The sequence below is a fragment of the Zingiber officinale genome, chromosome 9B (genome assembly GCF_018446385.1).
Source record: "Zingiber officinale cultivar Zhangliang chromosome 9B, Zo_v1.1, whole genome shotgun sequence".
Lineage (NCBI taxonomy): Eukaryota > Viridiplantae > Streptophyta > Magnoliopsida > Zingiberales > Zingiberaceae > Zingiber > Zingiber officinale.
Window position 1 is genome coordinate 91,892,983 of NC_056003.1, and position 20,154 is coordinate 91,913,136.

Here is a 20,154-nt window from a genome sequence, read left to right on the forward strand (position 1 = left end):
CAACATCGTCATCCCAGGCTAATCTTCTTTTTCCCTAGCTTTTTTTACCTCCCTCGTAAATTTCTTTCTCACTTATTATTCAGCCCTTGAGCTACCATCCGGATAGTCATAAATATAACTTCGTATTCCAAAGGTTAGTAGGCGTCTGCGATTTACCTCCTCCGTATTGGCTTTGGGACGGGTTGGCGGGGACGCTGAGGACGTACGTATTCACTTTTTGCCACAATAAATATAACTTCGTCCTTAGGGAGGACGAAACAATGAGAAGGATGTCTATCGAGCATAAGCTGGTTTATGATTTTAACTTCTTGTTTCAAACATCGTATTCTTTATTGAACATAATTTTATTGAGATCAAATTTTCTGTCTCCAAATTTTTCTGTTCCTGTGTCCCCTGTCGATCGGACGGACCAGATTACATCTTAAGACATCATGACATCTTTAAGATGAGTGCAGTATCCTCGTGATGTGTAAGATATCTTTGAGATATAATCTGATTCGTCCGATCGACAAGGGGACATGAGAACAGAGAAATTTGGAGACAGAGGATCCGAACTGAATTTTTTTTTTTTTTTTTTTTTTTTTTTTTTTGTGACAAACATCGAGCATTTAACCTCTCTCAAATTTCAACCAAAGCCATATAATTCGGTATGATTTTGAAAAATAAACATTATTAAAAATTGAAGGACTAAAAGGCAAAAAAGTAAGCGTAGCCGTTAACTCTTCCCAACGGTCGAATTCCCCTCTCCGCTCCCTCTTCTGCTTTCAAATACGACTCCCCCCTCGCCCATCTCATCGATCTCAAAGCACACGCACCTCTCTCTCTCTCGCTCGCTGCTATAGCGATAGCAACCATGGGAATGATGTCGATCGCATCCCCGCCGCCGGCCGCCTGTTCCCCGTCGCACCGCCGCGCGCACAAGGCCTTCCTCCTCTCCAACTACCTCCTTCTCGGCGCCGCCTCCAGCTGCGTCTTCCTCACCCTCTCCCTGCGCCTCATCCCCTCCGCCTGCGGCCTCCTCCTCGTGCTCCTCCACGCCCTCACCATCGCTGCGGCCGTGTCCGGGTGCGCAGCCGCCGGGGGCCCCTCCGCGCGCTGGTACGGCGCACACATGGTCGCCACCGTGCTGGCAGCCATCCTCCAGGGAGCGGTGGCGGTGCTCGTGTTCACCCGGACCACCAACTTCCTGGTGGACGGCCTGAAGTCGTACGTGCGGGAGGAGGACGGTGTGGTGATTCTGAGGATGGTGGGAGCCCTGTGCGTGCTCATATTCTGCATGGAGTGGGTGGTCATGGCGATGGCCTTCGTGCTGAGGTACTACGCCTATACGGACCAAGGAGGCAACTGCACAATGAGCAGCAGCACTGCCAAAACGCATCAGCAGGAAGGCACTAGCACTTGGCAGCCTTGATTCCCAGTTCTTGTGAATTAATACTGAAATATTCATGTGTGTGTATCGTTTGAGTTCTTACCGCAGTCAAATTAAGTTCTTCCTATGGCAGAGATTGATTATTTGTTTGATTAGTTTTGTATCAGTTGCAAGCATCGTGAATGAAATTGATAATTGTTTGATTATCACTCAACTCAGTTTCTAGTTCCTCAGTCTTCAATTACAGAAACAGAGTTGAACAAGTAAACACACATCTTATCATAATTCACAGTTTGCATAGCTGCAATAAGGTCATCCGGATCACTGCATCCATCTACTAATTGCTTGGTACCTGTTGAATTATCAAACAGTTGAAGAACATAGAAACATTCCAAGCAGTTGTTTGAGTCAATTCTGTCGACTGAGTAGTTTGATATATGTATACTTACCTTCTCCCACCACATCCATTCTCCCTTTGGCAATTGAAGAACATTGCGGCGACTGGCTCACCGAGGTTGTAGACTGCTGCGAAGTCTCTGGTGCTGAAGTTTTGCCTCCATCCCGGTGCGTAAATAGTTTGCCTAATAGACTGCCGGAACATCACAAACACAAACCGATGGATGCCAGCAGTCGGCCAGGGTCCCTCGTAGGCTACAATCTCATTTCCTACAAGCAAAAACTCATCAATCAATCTTAAGAACAAAGTTCTTATTCCTCTTTAGCATCACTTTCCTCACACACCATAAGTTGCATTGGATGTTTCTGGGATGTCAGTCACCATCCTATGGCAACATTTTAAGAAAAGTGTCAGGGATTCTAAGTAATCGATTTCTGCTAGGAAAATATGATTATGATTGTTACCAATGAAGGTACTCCCTCTTGGTTGGATTGCTGGGGCTTGGTGAATCAGGATCTACCATCACCTGAGCACACACCATCATGGCCAATAAACTCATGAAACTTGACCTACTCGAATGCAGAAATTCACTTACAAGAGTGTAATAAGCTCTGTTGGAATTATGTCCCTTGACCTCAACCCAGGGCTGGTTAGCCACAACTGAAGGCTTGAGCTCGGACCCATTGGTCAGCTCTTTGTTGTTGTAGAGCACTACGAGCGAAGCAGACCGGACAAACGGATCCAGCACGTCACCGACAATGTTGCCAACTACAAGCGGATCTCTCGACATGATTGGATTGATGATGGTGAGCAATGGATTGAAGGTGGGAATGGCAGGGAGAGATGGAGCATTTATATAGAGTCTAGTGATGGTCCAGGAATCAATCTGAGATTAGTGGTACTGTTATGAAGATCCAAATATTAAGATTTGGTTTTGTTTTCTAAGATTGGTCATTGAAAGAGGAAAGATCATTCTCAACAAGTAATATGAGTGCTTCAAAGGGCCTAATTCAAAAGGCGAAAAGGAACATCAATTTCGTATTCAAGTAATAATTTTGGCATTCACCTTATCTAATCTAATGTTATGTTTATTTTTTTCAATGCGACCATACAATGGGAGTGTTAAAGTTCGACGTTATTAACAAGACCAAAGCCACACACATCTCATCTTTCCTTTGCTTGATGCTTTGGAAGATTTGGGGAGACATGAAGAAAAGATTATGAGGGTTTTTTGGATTGCCCTGACCAAATTTACACCACTAAATATATTCTCGAATTATTCATCTTAATCTTCAAAAGCCAAAAGGACCTTCTCCCCCGTCCATTCACCTCAGGATGGGCATGGGAATATATTTTTGACTTTTGTTTTGTTATTAACGTATTGTTAAAAGAATGCATTTGAACTCCAAGTGGTGACAACTCTTACAGTAAATTGATAGTCAAAGGAATAAGGAACTATGTTAGTGTTATTGTGTGAAGATTGTAGGGTTTATTGTTTTCAAAATATAAAACCTTGTACCAATGGTGCACAGACAATTGGATCAAGAGAGAATCCATCTACTAGTTTCTTTCTTTCTTTCTTTCTTTCTTTCTTTCTTTCTTTTTTTTATTCTTAAACAAATGTAGTGATTGAGAAGAAGAAGAAAGCCAAGCCAAATGCCTCGAGCAGAGGAGAAGAATCTCAGTGATTTGTTCTGTATAGATATGGATCAGATACAGTTAACCAGGGCTCGTGGGTCTTTCTAACTCTAGTTTAGATGGTTCAAGCTTGGATTAGATGTATATATATCTACTGTGAAGTGGATAATGTGCACTATGATTTATTTCTTTGGAAGAATTTGAGAAATTAATAGAGGAGGAATATATTCCTCGGCAATATAAATTATGATATAACGTGTGCCCTGTGGTATGGAGGAGGACAAGGTTCTTCAATGCATTCTTAATAGGCAATATATATTGGTGCTTGGAGGACTTAACAAAGAATAAAAAGTGACAATATTTATTCCCGAAGAACATTTGGCATGATCAAAAGGTTTGAAAAGGCATTTCCATTACATTCATTTAGACTTCTAGTCAAGATTCTTCGAGTAAACTTGAGACACGAATTCATTTTTCATTTCATGCCCAACTGAAGAACTCGTAGCTGTGTTTCAAGTTCAAAATTCAATTTAAAGTTCTTGCATACTGGGGGAGGAAGAGTAAATAACTGTTGGCTGACAAACAAATCTAAATCTAGTGGATTTTGTCCTGGTTGGTGTATGGAAGTACATTACCAGAACACTTACAACTAATAGCATGCTCCTTGTACGCTAAGTCGACCAACAAATAACTCTCGAGTTGTCACTACCAAATATATTGATAGTTGTAGGAATCTAAATCCATCTGTTCAATATAAAAAAAGAGAGAATAGTGTTTCACTAAAGAGGGCTCCTAGTCCCATAGAAATTCATAACATCGACAAACAATCTATGGTTCTTTTTGACCCTGAACTAGACTGCCAGTTTGTATTCCACAACTAAACTAAATTTACAAACTCAGCTCTAAGCGGATTTCGAATTTTACATCCGCATTCACTGTTCAGCAATACCAAGCTTTTCAGGATGCAAGATCTCATAGTTAATAAAAATAAATAAAATTGTGCACTCCACAAGTTCAAGAATCATGATTAGCCATCTCCTGAATGTGCACCTCACTAGTGGGAATAGCTGGGGTGTCTTCTGACATCACTGTTCCAGGTTCATCTTGCTGTCTCTGAGGTTCATCTTTGTGAGACTCGGTAAAATGACAATCTTTGCTTCGAGGGAACTTCTTTTTGGACCATTTCTTCCTGAAACTAGACTTCTTAGATTTGATCTTCTTCATTACTTCAGTTTCCGCCTTTAGTTCCTTAACTTTCCGTTTGCCAGGAAGCACAGTGTACTGGCAAGCACCATCAATACCTGCCTTAGACTGACCTGTACAAAAAGGAGTTAGTAAAAAAAACAAAAGGTGCATCCCTTAACTGAAGTGTAGTTGGTTGTAGAGAAACCAGAGGACATAACTAAATAGAATCTGATTTAAAACTAGTTGTTTTTCTATCACCCGTACATTCTATGAACTAAAGACAAGTTCAACCTACTTTGTATAGCCAAAAGAGCAGTTCTCGCAGCTTTTATCTCAGCTTCCTTTTTTGTTCTAGCTGCAGCTCCTATATATTGAATTCCTCCTATCTCAACAGTACATATAAATGGTGTTGCTCCAGAGGAACTTTTGGTGCAGATATAAGATGGGATTGCATAGTTCATTTTCTGAGCATACTCCTGGAGCAGATTTTTGCAGAGGCCAGTCTCATGCTGAGGGCACAAATTCACACACACAAGATCAGCAAGTAGCACAAAGTTTGAAGTTCATTCAACAGTGAGGAAAGTAACTATAGATGACACCAATGGTCCCAGCAAAGCTATAAGAATGCAGGTTCTCTTCATCAACCTAAAACAATGCAGTACTCCCGAAAGACAATAGGGCATGACATATTGGTTTGGATTCTACGACTTAAGATCTCATTGCATTGGTGGCCGTGATTAGCTTCAATTAAGTTGACAAGCATATAAAACTATTATATTTTCTGTCAAGGAGTACCATGAAAGTAGTCAGGAAAATCTTCATTATCTCAGTCAAAGATTTTTCCTTCATTATATTTTTTCCACTGTTATTGGTATTTATTACCTGTTTCACCCATCCTGCTGCTTCATCTGGTTTCTTCTGTTGTCTTCCGACGTAGTCTTAGAAGTGAACTCTACTTCATCACTTTTGGCGTGTTCTTTGTTATTAAAAAGCTGCTAATATCGCTCTATTGTACTATGTTCTTGTCTATTGCATCATCACAATGGCTGTTTCCACTTCTTTGAAAATCTATCTTACTGCTATAAATTTCATAAAATTTCCAAAGGCTTGTGCTACAAAGCTAAAAGCAAGGGTTTTATTTTTCTGATTTTATAGTTCTTATTTCATTTTTCACTCATTAATTTTCACCTTTGATTGTATTTTTGCTGTTTTGATTCATTTGATTTGTCTGTCCTATCCAGCTTCACTATCGAGTCTATTAGTTGCCTTGTTATATTTTTGTTTCATCCACAGTAATTCTACTTTATATTAATTCCTTGTTCTTTTTCGTTATGTTAAGTGGATGTCTTTTTCATTTTTGCTATGTTTTTGGCTATTGCATCTTTATGGTGACTTTTTTTGTCTATTGTTCAAAAATGTACCTTATTTATATTCTAAAATTTCCAAATTGTTCAAAGATTTGAACTAAGGAACCAAAATATTGTTTTGTTTGTGCATGTATATGACAACATACAGACCAACAGTCGGAAGAAATATATTCAAGCAATGCAGTAGCAATTAGTATTAAATCTAGAATCGTAATCTTTGAAAATCCTTAAATAGTGTCAGGAGGCGTACAACTGTGGGCATGTTTTCTGTCATGAGGCCTGACTTGTGAATCTCCGATAATGCAATCTCAGCAGCAGACTGTTCTGCAGCTTTGCGGTTGAAAAAACCAGGAAGAGAATCATATCTAACATCTTTAACAATAACAGTTGACTTGAAGACAGGTTCATGCGAAGGGCCTTCCTTGAGAGTCTGATAAACAGGTGTAGGAATACCTACTTTTTGTGCATACTCTTGCAAACGACTCTTGAAAACATAGCAACTTTGTACCCCTGAAAAAAGGATCAATAAAAAATCAGCAAGCAAATAAAGCACTATCAATTAGCAGTATAAGAGAATAACAATAAAAAGTTGTGTACCAACTATCACTAGAAGGAGCTTGAATAACCATTGAGCTCTAAACTCATTTACACAGATTTTCTTGGTACCCCTTTACCTTTCAATTGATTCAACTTTTTTCTATTATTTTTCTATTTTTTAGTTGGCACCATGTATCCAACTTACTCAATTGATTCAGCTTTTGTAACTATGAAACCTATTCTGTCAACAAAATATTTATCTCAGCATTCTCATGCTTTCCAAATTAACTTCCTTATAAATTGTCTCATATTCTAATCCTTGAAAAGAATATATAGCAGTACTACATTCTAACCAATTTTTTCTTTTTAGCCTAAGGGAGGATCACACAAGAAAGCATTCATCTCTGTTGGTGCAATCATGCCTTCTCATCAAAATTTGTTGGTGGAATCGTGTCATGGATGAGAAGTTTTGATGTTTGACCGTTTATTTAAGTTTAAGCTAATTTTCAATATATCATAATATCACATCAATACAATAAGCATAAATATTGCAATATCAAGTCATAGTCAACAAGCATGAAAAGATCATGTCATAACAAAGATGAACTTAAATACAATAATTCTCTTACTTTGCCAAATATAAAAAATGAAGTTAATACAGAAGGAAGAAAAACACGATAATGAAGGGAAACTCCCCCTCAATACATGTACTCCAAAGATATAGGACACACCCTATAATTCATAGAAATAAATACATAATCAAGGAAGGAACACTCCCCCTAAACCTATGGAACAATAGCATACACCTCTACGTATCACACAATCAAACAATGGGGTATTTCCCTTTAAGATATGCAACAAAAGGGTACATTCCCTTTCCACGCAAAAAAAAAAAAGAAGGAAAAAGTAAACAAACAAAGACGAAGTACACCCTCGCCAAAACATAAACTGATAAAAATGACACATGAATACTTGCTACAACCCACCAAAACATTATATAGAAACTATAATCATCCATACAATAAGCGTCGACAACACATATCAAATAGATATATAAAACTCAATCATATCATCACTGACCGGAGGATCAATCGGAGGATCAACATCACCGGAGGAACAACAATCGTTGGAAGATGGCCTGACATCCATGAGTGCACTAGATCAGTCAAAGAAGTAACGCTCGTCTGACATATTAGCCATATTAAAGGTACGATCCATGCGCAACTCCTCAAAAAGTGTATCCATGGTCTCCTCGAGCTCAAGAACGTGAGACCGAAGATCATCATCCTCACCATACGCTACAAGATCGGTGCACGTAAGAGGGGGATGAATCACATGTACTTTTAAAAAATTACCTTTTTCGATATTATAAAGCAAGTGCACAACGGAAAGAATAAAAGAACACGAGAAAAACAAAGATACATTCGGCTAGAGTCGCGACAGTTGATGAACGAAGCGGCAAATTGATTGTTGGAGTTTGCATCGAAGTTGTGTTTGAAGTGTTGTTTGTGACCTCCTTTTAAAGCTCATTGGAGGCGCCTCCAACGACTCCGAGGCGCCACGTTGGAGGCTTATCAGATCTGTAACATCCGTAGCTTATCCACATAAAGTTTGCAGCTTATCTGCGCGAGGACGCCTCAACATCCTTTGAGGCGCCTCAGATATGTGAGGGTGCCTCCCCACAGCGCAAACTTCATCTCCTTGAGGCGCCTGCAACAGGTCCAGGGCGCCACCAAGCGCTGCTTTGAAGTGCCTCCGTGCACCGCCGAGGCGCCACAAACACTGTTCATCCGAGGCTAATTTTTGCCATTTAACCATGCAAAATGCGTTAGCCAAAAAAATAAAATGTAACCTACAAAACAGAGTTAGTACAATATAAAATAGCATTATTAATTAGATTTTGTCTTACCAAGACCAGAATCTAGTTAAGATCTCAACTTAGACATCCCAAATGGCTCTAAGCTGAACCGCGCCTAAAGTCCCATCAGGATTCGTCCTCACTGGATCACTCTCCTCCAGTGACTTACCTTCACTTACCATTCACAGTCACTTGGCTTACCTCTTGACTCACTAAGTCTTCCTGCAGTTGTCAAGTCCGCGGACCCAATTGAACTTCGATCAGCTGTCAAGTCTCGCAGACACAGCTGGACTTTTTGCCCGATATCGGGTCACTCCTTGACCTATTTGAACTTTGTGCCATTTATCAGGTCCTCAGACCTAACTGGGTTTTAGTCTAATCCTCTAAACCCGTTAATTCATGCGCACTTGGTAACAAGGTTAGATAACACAATATCTAACTTTAATTCATTTGTCATTTATCAAAACTTAAGTTTAACCATTGGTTCTAACTGCACCAATATCATCCTCCCAACCAGCTGCATTAGGATCTCTAGCTAGTCTCTGCCCCGCAGCTCGTGGTCGCTATCTTGGCCCCTCACCCAAACTACGACCATCAATCCATCTCAAGCAATACTATGGGGCTTGATGCTGCACTAAGAAAAGGATCGATCGAAAACCCTAGCATACTTCTTCAACATCGGCTCCAACTTCCCGCGAGACACGTCGATGCCCACAGATGCTAACCATGTCATGATAAAATGACCAAAGGGCATATGAATCGTACCAAAGACTGGTTTGATCATATACCCTTTGGTCATATTATCACGACATGGTTAGCATCGATGGGCATCGACGTATCTCGCGACAATTCGAAGTACTCCCGATTTCCATTCGATCCTTTTCTTTGTGCAGCATCGAGCCCCATAGCGATCGCTTGAGATGGATTGATAATCAAAGTTTGGATGAGGGGTTGAGGCAACGACCACAAGCTGCTGGGCAGGCACTAGCTAGAGATCTTGATGCATCTGGTTGAGAGGATGATGCTGCGTATAGTGAGGATGATGAACTTCGGTCTCACGTTCTTGAGCTCGAGGAGACCATGGATATACGTTTTGAGGAGTTGCATATGGATCATGCCCTTGATATGGCTAAGATACACATAGAGCTTGCGACTATTGAGCGTCGGCAGATTGATCTTCAGACGAGCATTACTTCTTTGAATGGTCTAGTGTGCTCATGAATGTCGGGCCATCCTCCTCGGCCTCCTCCGATGATTATTGTTCCTCGGGTTATTATTGATCCTCTGGGCGATGTTGATCCTCCGGATGATACTGATCCTCCGGATGGTGATGATATGATTGAGTTCTATGTACCTATTTGATATGCGTTGTCAACACTTATTGTATGGATGGTTTTAGTCTCTATGTAATGGTGGGTTGTAACTACTATTTGATATCTTTTTTCGTTTGCTTGTTTCTTATGTGGAAAGGGGGTGTACCCTTTTGTTGCATATCTTAAAGGGGAGTACCCATTGATTGATTGTGTGAGATATGACAAATTAAATAATAAGTGTTACTGGATAAATACACTTATTAGATTTTTCAGGAATTTTAAAAAAAAATTCAGGATTTAAACGGAGTCCGTGTGACTCCGTTTAAGGGGATGAATCGAATAGACTTAGAGAAAATATGTTTGATATATCAATTAAGCGAGAGTTGATTGAGGAATTAACTTAGGGTTAAATTGATTAAACCTAAGTATATAATAAAAACCTAGGTTAACTTCTCTAATACTCCACCCGATCCCTTCCTCCCTCTCCCTCTCCCTCTCCCTCTCGCGCCGACTCCCCCTTCTCTCCCTCTTTCGCTATGCCACCCCTACTGAGAGACACCGCCGCTCGGCGCTACCAATCACCGACGCCGACCACTTGAGCTCTGATCCGACCGTTGCCTTTCCCCTCTTATCCGCAGTCAGTCAAAGCTTGTTAGATAATCGAGCAAGGAGCCTCATTTGTTCTCCGATCGCGTCGGATCTTTACTCGACACCATAAATTTTCCATCGCGTCAGCGTCGTGCGACCACCATCAGCTAAGCCTTCTCATCTACCAATCACAGCGAGCAGCGTCGAGCCCTAGCTTCCTCCCTAGCCGATGTCGCCATTTCGCGAGAGGCCTGGACAGCGACGCCGCTGGCCATGTGAGAATCATCGTCGCCTTTCTCTTCACCGATCCCTCACTATACTCTCGATCCGCCCCCATCGTGAGATCCGCCGTTGTGCGTCGACGACCCTAATTACAGGACGCCTGTTTCACAGTGGGTCTTTCTGTTGAGAAGCCTTGGCAGATAGCTGGTCTTCGGCTACCAGTATCGTTGCCTCCACCTGGCGTTGTGTTATGGCCGAGACCATCACTATTTTGCTGTGACCCTCTGTCGGAGCAACAAACAACCGATGGGAAGAAGTTGAAGGTAAGGAAATCCTTAACCTAAACTTAGTTAACTTATTTTAGTTTTGATTGGAAATTAGAATTAGAATGCAATGTTTGGATGTGGGAAAATCTTGAATAATTAGAATTGCTGTTGATTAATACATAGGTTCTGATCTAATGGAATTGTGTAGTTAACCAAGTAATTGGTGGAATTTGTATCAAGGATAAGTGGATTTAGTTTGGTTAAGTTCTTATTATTTGTAAGGTGAAGGTATGGTGAGATAATTGGGGTTTGATTTGCATTATCCGATCTATGTTAGATCTGGGAATTGATTGCGTTACTGATTTCAGGTTTCTAATTTGAGATCGAAGCACAAATTGGAGGATATTTAGCACGATCGACAGATAAAAGAGGGTACTTCTTTCTTGGCCTCTATAGTTCTTTAAACTTAGTGCATGAATTATTTGATGATTAGGTTGCTTTATTTTGACTCCACTCGTATTTTATCTACACTTGATACTTATATGCTTGACCTTTGAGATGCTCTTTTTATTATCTATACAGTCTCACTGTTTGATGTTCCTATTCTATAAGGTGCACACGTATATAGTGTGTACGATAGAAATTTGCATTTAGATTGCTTGTGTGTAGTAGCATACACACGAGGTTGTTGTGTGATATAGGAGTTATCATGCTAATTATGCATATGTCAGTGTGCACATGTGTATAGGTGTTGTCATGTATTGTAAATGGTGTTGGTTGCCACATGTTGGATCTTTTCATGCATATAGGTATATGTGATTAAGGGATCATGTTCTGGATTTACGTGTGTTGGATTTACATATGAGTTCTATTGGAAATATCTTGTCAATTATACCTATGTGGTTGCGTGCATGTGTCTGGTGTATACTATTGGGGATATCTAGTTGATTATGCCTATGTTGAGTGTTCACATATGTTTGTAGTATATTATTGAGATATCTTGTTGATTATACCCGTGTTCTGTGTGCACACGTGTCTGGTGTGTACTATTAGAGGAACATGTTGATTTTATTATACTTATGTTGAGGGAGTTGTTGCATTGATGATCATTATAGCGGTATCATGATTATTTACACCATGTTCATCATTGCATTATATACATGTTGATGACCATTGCTCCTTTGTGGTATAAGCTAGTTTGACGATCATTGCTCCCTTTCGGTATGAGCTAGCTTGACGACCATTGCTCCCATGTGGTATGAGCTAGTTTGACAACCATTGCTCCCTTTCAGTATGAGCTAGTTTGACGATCATTGCTCCCTTGCGGTATGAACTAGTTTGACGGTCATTGCTCTCATGCAGAATGAGCTAGTTTGACGACCATTGCTCCCTTGCGGTATGAGCTAGTTTGACGGTGATTGCTCCCATACGGTATGAGCTAGTTTGATCATCATTACTCCCTAGTTGTTGGGTTGTCCACAGTGATCTGTGGTAGAGTGATCTCATGCAGCTCGTAGCTAGATAGCTACCTCCTGTCTGCCCACAGTGATATGTGGTAGAGTGATCTCGCATAGACATGGACCTCGGCATTTCGAACTGCCCACAGTGATATGTGGTAAAATGATCTTGCGTTGTCCTTAGCTAAATAGCTAGATGTCTTGGTCACTTGTATTTTCTTATGGCAAAGCGTAGCTCCCACGTATGATGGCTTAATTGTGATTTTATTTTTGGGTTATTATACCTTAGGTTATCCATAGTGATATGTGGTAGAGTGATCTCTTGCAGCCTGTAGCTAGATAACTACTTCCTGTTTGCCCACAGTGATATGTGATAGAGTGACCTCGTGCAGTCCCTAGCTAGATAGCTAGATGTCTTAGTCACTTGCGAATTGTTTGTGGCAGAGTGTTACTCCCACATATTGCAGATTGTGTGTGGTGAAACGTTGTTCCTACATATTTCAGATTATTTATGGTAGAGCGTTGCTCCCATATATTGCCGATTGTTTATGGTGGAGCGCTGCTCCCACATATATTGTATTCTTATGATGAAGTGTTGCTCTCACATTTGATGATTTATTACTGTTTTATCATACATTGTCATGATATATATATATATATATATGCCCAGGTGTTATTAGCAGGTCTATTACTGATCCCTAGTAATTTACTAATCGTTATACCATGGGTGTTAGACTGGTACTGGTATGTATGTTTATCATGTCATATATGATCATGTTCTCATTTTCCTACTGAAACTGTATATCTTTGATCGTCTTACACTTTTATCCATGCACTACCATGTTCTTATTACCCGCTGAATGATCCACACTCACCACTCCTTGTACTGATTTTCTTTCGCCAAGTAACAGGTAGAGGTATGAGGAGTTGCTTGGAGGATCCTAGTCGTCAGTCCCACGTCACATCTGAGATTGGCTTTCCATGCTATTGGGCATTATGCTATCGGTACTTTGCATTTGGTTTTAGTATTGCGTTATGTGGATTTGCGTATGGTTTTGAGCCTTGTGGTCCATTTATTCATTTTGGGTTTGTATTGTGGTGTAAGTCATGCCAGCAGTAATCAGTGTTTTATCTTGCGTAGTTTCTTTTTGTTCCAGCTGTGTGGGCTGCTTATATAACTGCGTGGTTATGTTATTTTTGTTCCAGCTGTATGGGTTGAGCATATAACTGCGTGGTTGTGTATGTTCCAGCCGTGTGAGATGTGGATTATTTCTTATGTGAGCTTGTGACTATGTATACATGATTTATTTGTCAGTGTTACAAGGGAGGTGCTGCCCGATTTTCGTCGAACAACCTTACTCTCGGGGCATGACAGATTGTTTGCTTGTGTGATACGTGAGGGTGTATCCTATCATTCCATATGTTTAGGAGAAGTGCCTCTCCTTGATTATGTATTGGTTTCTATGAATTATAAGGGTGTGCCCTATATTTTTGCGTGCATGTATGGACTTTCCCTTCATTTTCATATTTTTCTTCCCTTCGTATTAACTTCATTTTGATATTTGACAAAGGAGGAGAATTATTGTATTTAAGTTCATGTTTGTTATAACATGATATTTTCATGCTTATTTCATGCTTGTTGACTATAACTTGATATTGCAATCTTTATGCTTATTACATTGATATCATCTTGTTGATATAATGATATGTTGAAAATTAGCCTAAACTTAAATAGATTATCAAATATCAAAAAAGAGAAGATTGTTGATGCAATCATGTCCGGGATGAGAAGTTTCAATGATTGACAATTATTTAAGTGGTTAATATGTTGGATCTAACTTGAGTTACAAGTTTGAAGGATAAGAGAAGTCCAAAAAGGTCGAGGACTAAATTCTTGGCAAGAATAAGTCCTTGCAGTTCGGAACACCGAATGCAAGACAAGAGAAGTCAAAAAAGGTTGAAGGCCGAATTCTTAGCAAGAAGTACATGCAGATTGGAAGACTATATGCAAAGCAAGATCAGTCCAAGAATGTTGAGGATCGAATTATTAGCAAGCTGGGAACGGAATAGGTCATGAGGTAATTGGTTTCAATTGGTAATGTGCTTGAGGTTTAGGATTAAAAAAATCCTATTTTAGGTGTACCAATTGATTGGCACGAATTGCCAATCAATAGGTAATCAAACTCGAGCATATAGAAGCCCTAATCGATTGGTGCAATCGATTAGGAGCTTTCTTCGTGAACACCGAAGCATTCCAAATTGATCAACCAATCAATTAGGAATTGCAATCGATTAGGAGCTTTCTTTACGAACACAAAAGCATTCCAAATCGATCAACCAATAAATTCTGAATTGTCTAATTGATTGGTGCAATTGATTAGGGGCTTTCTTCACGAACACAAAAATGCATTTCAAATCGATTCAATGATCGATTGGGGCACTATCAATCGATTGTCGATCAATTGGGGCACTGTCAATTGATTGGTGTAATTGATTGGAAGGTGTTCTTCAAGAGCATAAAATGCTCCCAAATCAATTGGTCAATCAATTAGGACTTGTTAATCGATTGGATCAATTGATTGGCAGAAGTTTCAAGAAGAAATCGAAGGTTGCCAAATCAATTGGTCAATCGATTAAGATGTCTAATCGATTGATTGGAACTACCAATCGATTATAATTCAAAATGAGATAATCTTATCCATTGATATAGAGTCAATGACGGTTCAACGCAAACAATCAGTAATCGATTAGGGGTTTTCGTCAATTGATTAGTGGCAACCAAAAAGTAAAGAAATGACCTGATTCTAAAGCGTTTAAAAAGGGACTTAGGGCACAAGGAGAAACTACTGTTCCATTGCTCTATTATGCTTTTTGTGCCCAAGCTCAAGATCAAGTTCTCATCTGCAACACTCTCTCAAGCAACTCAAAGAAGGAGAATCGTGCTTCATCTGTAACCTCTTCTACTTCTTCTGTGTTGTGTTTTTACTCGAGTGAGAGATATAAACCCTAATATTGTTGTAAGAGGTTTCTCCACTTTTGATGTTGTTCCGAGAAGGAGAGTTCATAGTGAAAATTGTGATTGCTGGTGTGGTTGGATTAGTCACCTCAAGAAGATGGATACCGAGTAAATCAAAGTGTTAACATTGTGGTGTGCTCAGCTTCAACTATCTACTGCAAAATCAAGAAGAAGAATCCAAGCAAGCTATTCACCCCCCTCAAGCTCTCAAGTGTCCTAACAATGCCTACTATGCACACAATCTTTACATGTGTGAGTACCTTTGTCAATCACTTCATGATAAATAATAGCACCAAGATATCAAAAGTCTCTTGAATGCAACAATATCTCATCTATAAAGCTAAACTATTCCTTTAGTTTCTCTTTTTAAATGAATGTCAAAAGACACTCCGATGTCAAGAGCTATACCCTTCAATGTAAGGGTGTTAAGCTGCTACAATTCTAGTGAGCTCAACTCCAAAATGTGTTTGTCCAACAAAATACAAATCAAATAAATCAAAACTCTAGATTTTACAATTTAAAAGAGACAATAAGGAATTACAGAGTTTCGCAATGGCTTTGAATAACAAAGTTGCAGAGAACCTGTAACATTCGAAGAAAGAAAGGCCTTCACAGAAATGTTCCGTGGAATTGTTAAAGAAGAAGGAGAAGGAGAAGGCATTAAATTAATAATGGGTATAGTCACAATAAATAAAAATAGGCTATCCTAGTGATTGCAGTTCAGAGTCAAAAGCATGCTATATTTTAGAATTCAAAGGTAGAAGAATACATAGTTAGAATCACAAGCTTTAGGCCAAATAAGCCTGTACAAACTACTTTAGCAAGGAAACAATTCAAATGTTACTTCAATTTAATATTCAATTCAGACACCAACATAGATTTGCAACTAAGAATAGCATTGCAGCATCACTTTTTGATGGTAACACATAATTTGTATCAACCAACTCAGCACCAACTGATTGGTTTGAACCGAACTTATTGATGCCAGTGCAAACATATATCAGTCAATATTGAAGTGAGGTTTAATACAATGATACAGAGATGTTAAGTTTATCCATGGAGAAAAGTTGACACATCTTTTCTAATATTTACAAGGAAAAAAATGTATGGATGTTGCATTGAAGAAGCAAAATGAAATAGAAGAAAAAATGACAAGCGCCCAAAAAAAAGTTGAGAGCGCATCTTCCTAAAGTTTCTTTTACCTTTGGCATTGTCAGAACTCTTTTCAATTGTTCGATCATTAATTTTATCAGTGTCTTCTGTCAGCATCACCCCTTCAAAATCCATATTTGACGTGCCTATGTTCATGCAAAAAGGATAAATAAGCTCCTGAGATCAATCTAGATAACATCTAAATCAAATATTTTCATCTTTCTTCAGAAAATATTTTTTAAATATCCAGAAAAATATCTTAGAATTAAAAAATATGAATATGAAATTAAAAATTCCAAAAAAAATCACTTAAAACTTATCTTAAAATAATTATTTAAAATATTGTTTATATTTTAATACTTCAAAATTTTGATTGAGTCACGATGACATTCAATTTGCCACATTTTGGTGACATCAAACTCCAAAACTAGTTCTCTAGGAGCAAGACTATCTTTGACTAAATCAATTTTGTTCAAGTTAAAATGATGAAAATACCCTTACATGGGCCAAATAAAAAATGATCAAAACTTAACTTTGGTAAAACTTCCATTCTTTACAACCTGAGGTGATGGGTCATAAATGGGATGTGCCTTATTGACTCACAACCCTTTTAGTATCAACCCAATCCCGATCTATGAATATAGATGTTGAAATCTGTAACCTACATAGGGTTCATTTATAAATGTATTGACTCATTTACGTGTTTAATTAAATGGGTAGACAAGTTGATCAAGCACGGCCTGGCCTGACACAGATATTTTGTTCAAAATATAATTTTGTGCCATGGAGATATTTATTATTCTGTGCCACGTAGATATTTATTGGCTATCATTCTCAATTGTATACTTCACTACACCTTACTTCTGACGCTGCAACATTTTCAGATATTTATGATAGTGTAGATTAGAAGCATATTTTAAGTATTTTGGTAAAACAAGTCTCATTGAAACCTATTTTGGCTTTCTAGCAAGACATAATTCTGAAATCTTCTAGACTCTAGTGCCAGCTTGGGTCAGAGCCACCCGTTAATTAGTCCTCTCTTCTCTGCTCCTATTGCAACTATAAACGCCCATCCTCACCACTAGATATCACTTTCACTATTGATGCTGTCTCAACAACACTAATTAGTTAGTTGTTTGAACCTATTCATGTGACTGGTTTCAGGAAGAAAAAAAAAACAAAAAAAATCTTTTCCTATTCTTTCTCTATATTGCTTTCAACCAATTTGGGTGGACAATTAAAAAAAATCAATTTTTTTTCTTCTCAAATCTATTTTTGATTTATTGTATGTTTTTGGAAAATAAAATTTAAAAATTATCCCTCCCTCTTTCCTTTCCTTTCTGCACATCAAACGAGGAAGAGAAAGATCAAAAAAAGACTTGGTTAGCAACAATAAAACAAGATAAAATTTATTTAAGTATAGATGATGATATAGTAAGGGATAGTGCCCAATGACGTAAAATGATCCATATAACCGACCCCACCTAGCGGAATAAGGCTGGGTTGTTATTGTTGTTGTTGTATCCCTCCCTCTTTCCTTCCCCCTTGAAAGAGACAAATGAAAAAAAATTCACAATTCTTTTCCTGTAAAATTTTTCCCTACCCTTCCTTTCCCAAGTTGTTTCCTGCTTTTGTATTTCCTTCCTTGGTAGGAAACCTGGCCTAAGAGTTAGATCTCTCACGAAATTGATGATCCTATGAAGGAATCTTGGGACCATATTATTCCTTTTGTTAAATTTTATATTTTTACTTTACAATTTTACTCCCAACAATGATTGAAGTCCTCAACATGCCAATTGGAAATCATGATGTGACAAACACTTATCACGGCTAAGGAGCAAGATTAGAATGAAGAAGTAGAGCAGAAGAATTTTGACAGCATTATCATAGTTCTTGTTGTTGTCATCTCCATTGTTAATGGGCCTATTTGCTGGCAGTCACCACTATCAATCAGGCTCTATAACCATAGTCATTCAATACATAATAGATGCACCTATACGTATCTAAACCAAGCAAAAGAATTTTAAGAACAAATTATTACTATTACATGGTTAATCAACTCCATGATTTCAATGCAAGGCTATTTATTACTTTTTGCGACTTCAACTACGGTCATGTCTAATGACACCTTGGGCTAAAGGTAAAAGCATAGCTAGACGATGAAATCTCTATCTGATTATTACTTTTTACATCATTTGCTTTTTTTTAGTGATTATCTTGTCTACCACATAACCCCTAATATCCATAAAATACAAGCATATAAAACACAATAGCAAAAAAAACCTGTAAAAAACCACAAACTATTAAAGAGGAAGAAGAATTGCAAACATAGCTAATAAAACACCAAATACAACCACATGCTATTTCACATCTCACTATCCAGTGTGATTCATCGTGTGCAAGTCATTAGCAATCAACAAGAATCCAAACAAGGAGGTAACAGCAAAAAAATAAAAGCTGCAGAAGCAAATCAAATAGATAAATGAACAAGATAAATCAGTTTCTATGCATATTCCATGAGTCTAGACCAAACCTTAGCAATATTTATCTACAACTAGAAGTAATCACTGATTTCGACAACAATAACTCACATGTTTCAGCAACTTCAATATGCAGTCAAACTCAAAGCCACCTAAAATCTTAAAATTATCCCAACAATAGAACTCGAATAAGACACCTCCAACCTTAGCCACCCATGATCCCAGTCCCAATTCAACATTTATTAACCTGAGTCACGGCTTGCTCCAGTAGCATGCTATTTTCCAGCCAAGTCAATTTAGACCCACTTACACAACGCCAACTCACCAAATCGACTCTACTGTATCATTATTTAGATTAAGCACAACATGATCAACACTCAGCTATAAAAAGTTCAATACGACAACTACAAATGGAGAACTATAATTCCATGCAAAGCCTGCCCAATACAACAAAAAAAAAACACGAACGCACCTGATCAGAGAAGGAAAGTTCAGATCTCGCCACTACACTGTCAAGAAATCTAGTAAGCCAGACACTTCGAAACCCTAACAAAAGTTCTATCTACTCAATAAAGGTACTCTAAACCATGCATCAACAGAAACAAAATGCTTAGGGATTACCAACATGGAGAGGAAAACGTCGCGAGGAGACTGCCACTCGGGAGGCTATAGTCAGAATGCATCCACCGGATGCTCGAGTTCACGCGAAGACTTAGCTCCCTGACTGTGCGCTCGGACGAGAGGATTTCTCGCCATGGCGCGATGCTCGCCGGAGAAGATGTCGCTCACACTCCTCTAGGTAGAAAAAAGGGCCGAAGCAAAGCGTCGCTCGCTGAAGCAACCGACGAGCGACCAAGCAAAGTTTCTCGGCGCTGCTCGCAGCAATCGCAGCCGGAGCTCGCCGGGCTCCGCAACGAGAGCAACTGCGGCGTCGGGCAATGGGAAGAGAGACTGAGGTTGATGCCCTAGTATTTGAACCAATAATTGAACCGGTTCCGTATGGTGCACCAATCACTCGATTTGAATCTACCGATTTAGTTCTAAATAACCAAACTATAGATAATTACTACTATTTAATTTAATTATCTTTCAAAATAACAAATTCATAGGGAAAACTTTGTCCTCACATAATTAATACAATATTAAATATAACATATTTATTATTTTTTAATATGATATATGCATTAAAAATCATAATATATATTGATTCTGTCCGAACTATGAGTTGATGAAGGTTGGGGGTGTGGTACTCTTTGCTGGCTTCATGTAGACGGCGGGACGAGATGGACCTCCGACGAACCTGCAACAA

At 38.9% G+C, this 20,154-nt stretch overlaps 3 protein-coding genes across 7 annotated transcripts; 1 reads left to right on the top strand and 2 right to left on the bottom strand.

The window, feature by feature from the left end:
• Positions 1 to 769: 769 nt before the first annotated feature.
• LOC122022434 lies at positions 770 to 1,583 on the top strand. The gene has a single exon (XM_042580433.1). The coding sequence runs from the start codon at positions 854 to 856 to the stop codon at positions 1,409 to 1,411; it is 558 nt and encodes a 185-aa protein (XP_042436367.1). The 5' UTR covers positions 770 to 853; the 3' UTR covers positions 1,412 to 1,583.
• LOC122022435 (protein FLOWERING LOCUS T-like) lies at positions 1,472 to 2,576 on the bottom strand. Of its 2 annotated transcripts, XM_042580434.1 has the most exons (5): positions 2,362 to 2,576; positions 2,231 to 2,292; positions 2,111 to 2,151; positions 1,819 to 2,035; positions 1,472 to 1,721 (listed from the first exon to the last, which is right to left on the bottom strand). In XM_042580434.1, the coding sequence occupies exons 1-5, from the start codon at positions 2,554 to 2,556 to the stop codon at positions 1,691 to 1,693; spliced, it is 546 nt and encodes a 181-aa protein (XP_042436368.1). In that variant the 5' UTR covers positions 2,557 to 2,576; the 3' UTR covers positions 1,472 to 1,690. The 2 variants fall into 2 exon arrangements, with proteins under 2 accessions (XP_042436368.1, XP_042436369.1); XM_042580435.1 differs by lacking the exon at positions 1,472 to 1,721 and having other exon boundaries at positions 1,815 to 2,035.
• Positions 2,577 to 4,158: 1,582 nt separating this feature from the next.
• Positions 4,159 to 19,824, bottom strand: LOC122023795 (double-stranded RNA-binding protein 8-like). 4 transcript variants are annotated; one of them, XM_042582145.1, is made up of 6 exons: positions 19,471 to 19,821; positions 19,318 to 19,391; positions 16,416 to 16,511; positions 6,207 to 6,466; positions 4,885 to 5,098; positions 4,159 to 4,720 (listed from the first exon to the last, which is right to left on the bottom strand). In XM_042582145.1, the coding sequence occupies exons 3-6, from the start codon at positions 16,498 to 16,500 to the stop codon at positions 4,419 to 4,421; spliced, it is 861 nt and encodes a 286-aa protein (XP_042438079.1). In that variant the 5' UTR covers positions 16,501 to 16,511; positions 19,318 to 19,391; positions 19,471 to 19,821; the 3' UTR covers positions 4,159 to 4,418. The 4 variants fall into 4 exon arrangements, with proteins under 4 accessions (XP_042438079.1, XP_042438076.1, XP_042438075.1 ...); XM_042582142.1 differs by having other exon boundaries at positions 19,467 to 19,821; XM_042582141.1 differs by lacking the exon at positions 19,318 to 19,391 and having other exon boundaries at positions 19,471 to 19,824.
• Positions 19,825 to 20,154: the final 330 nt, after the last annotated feature.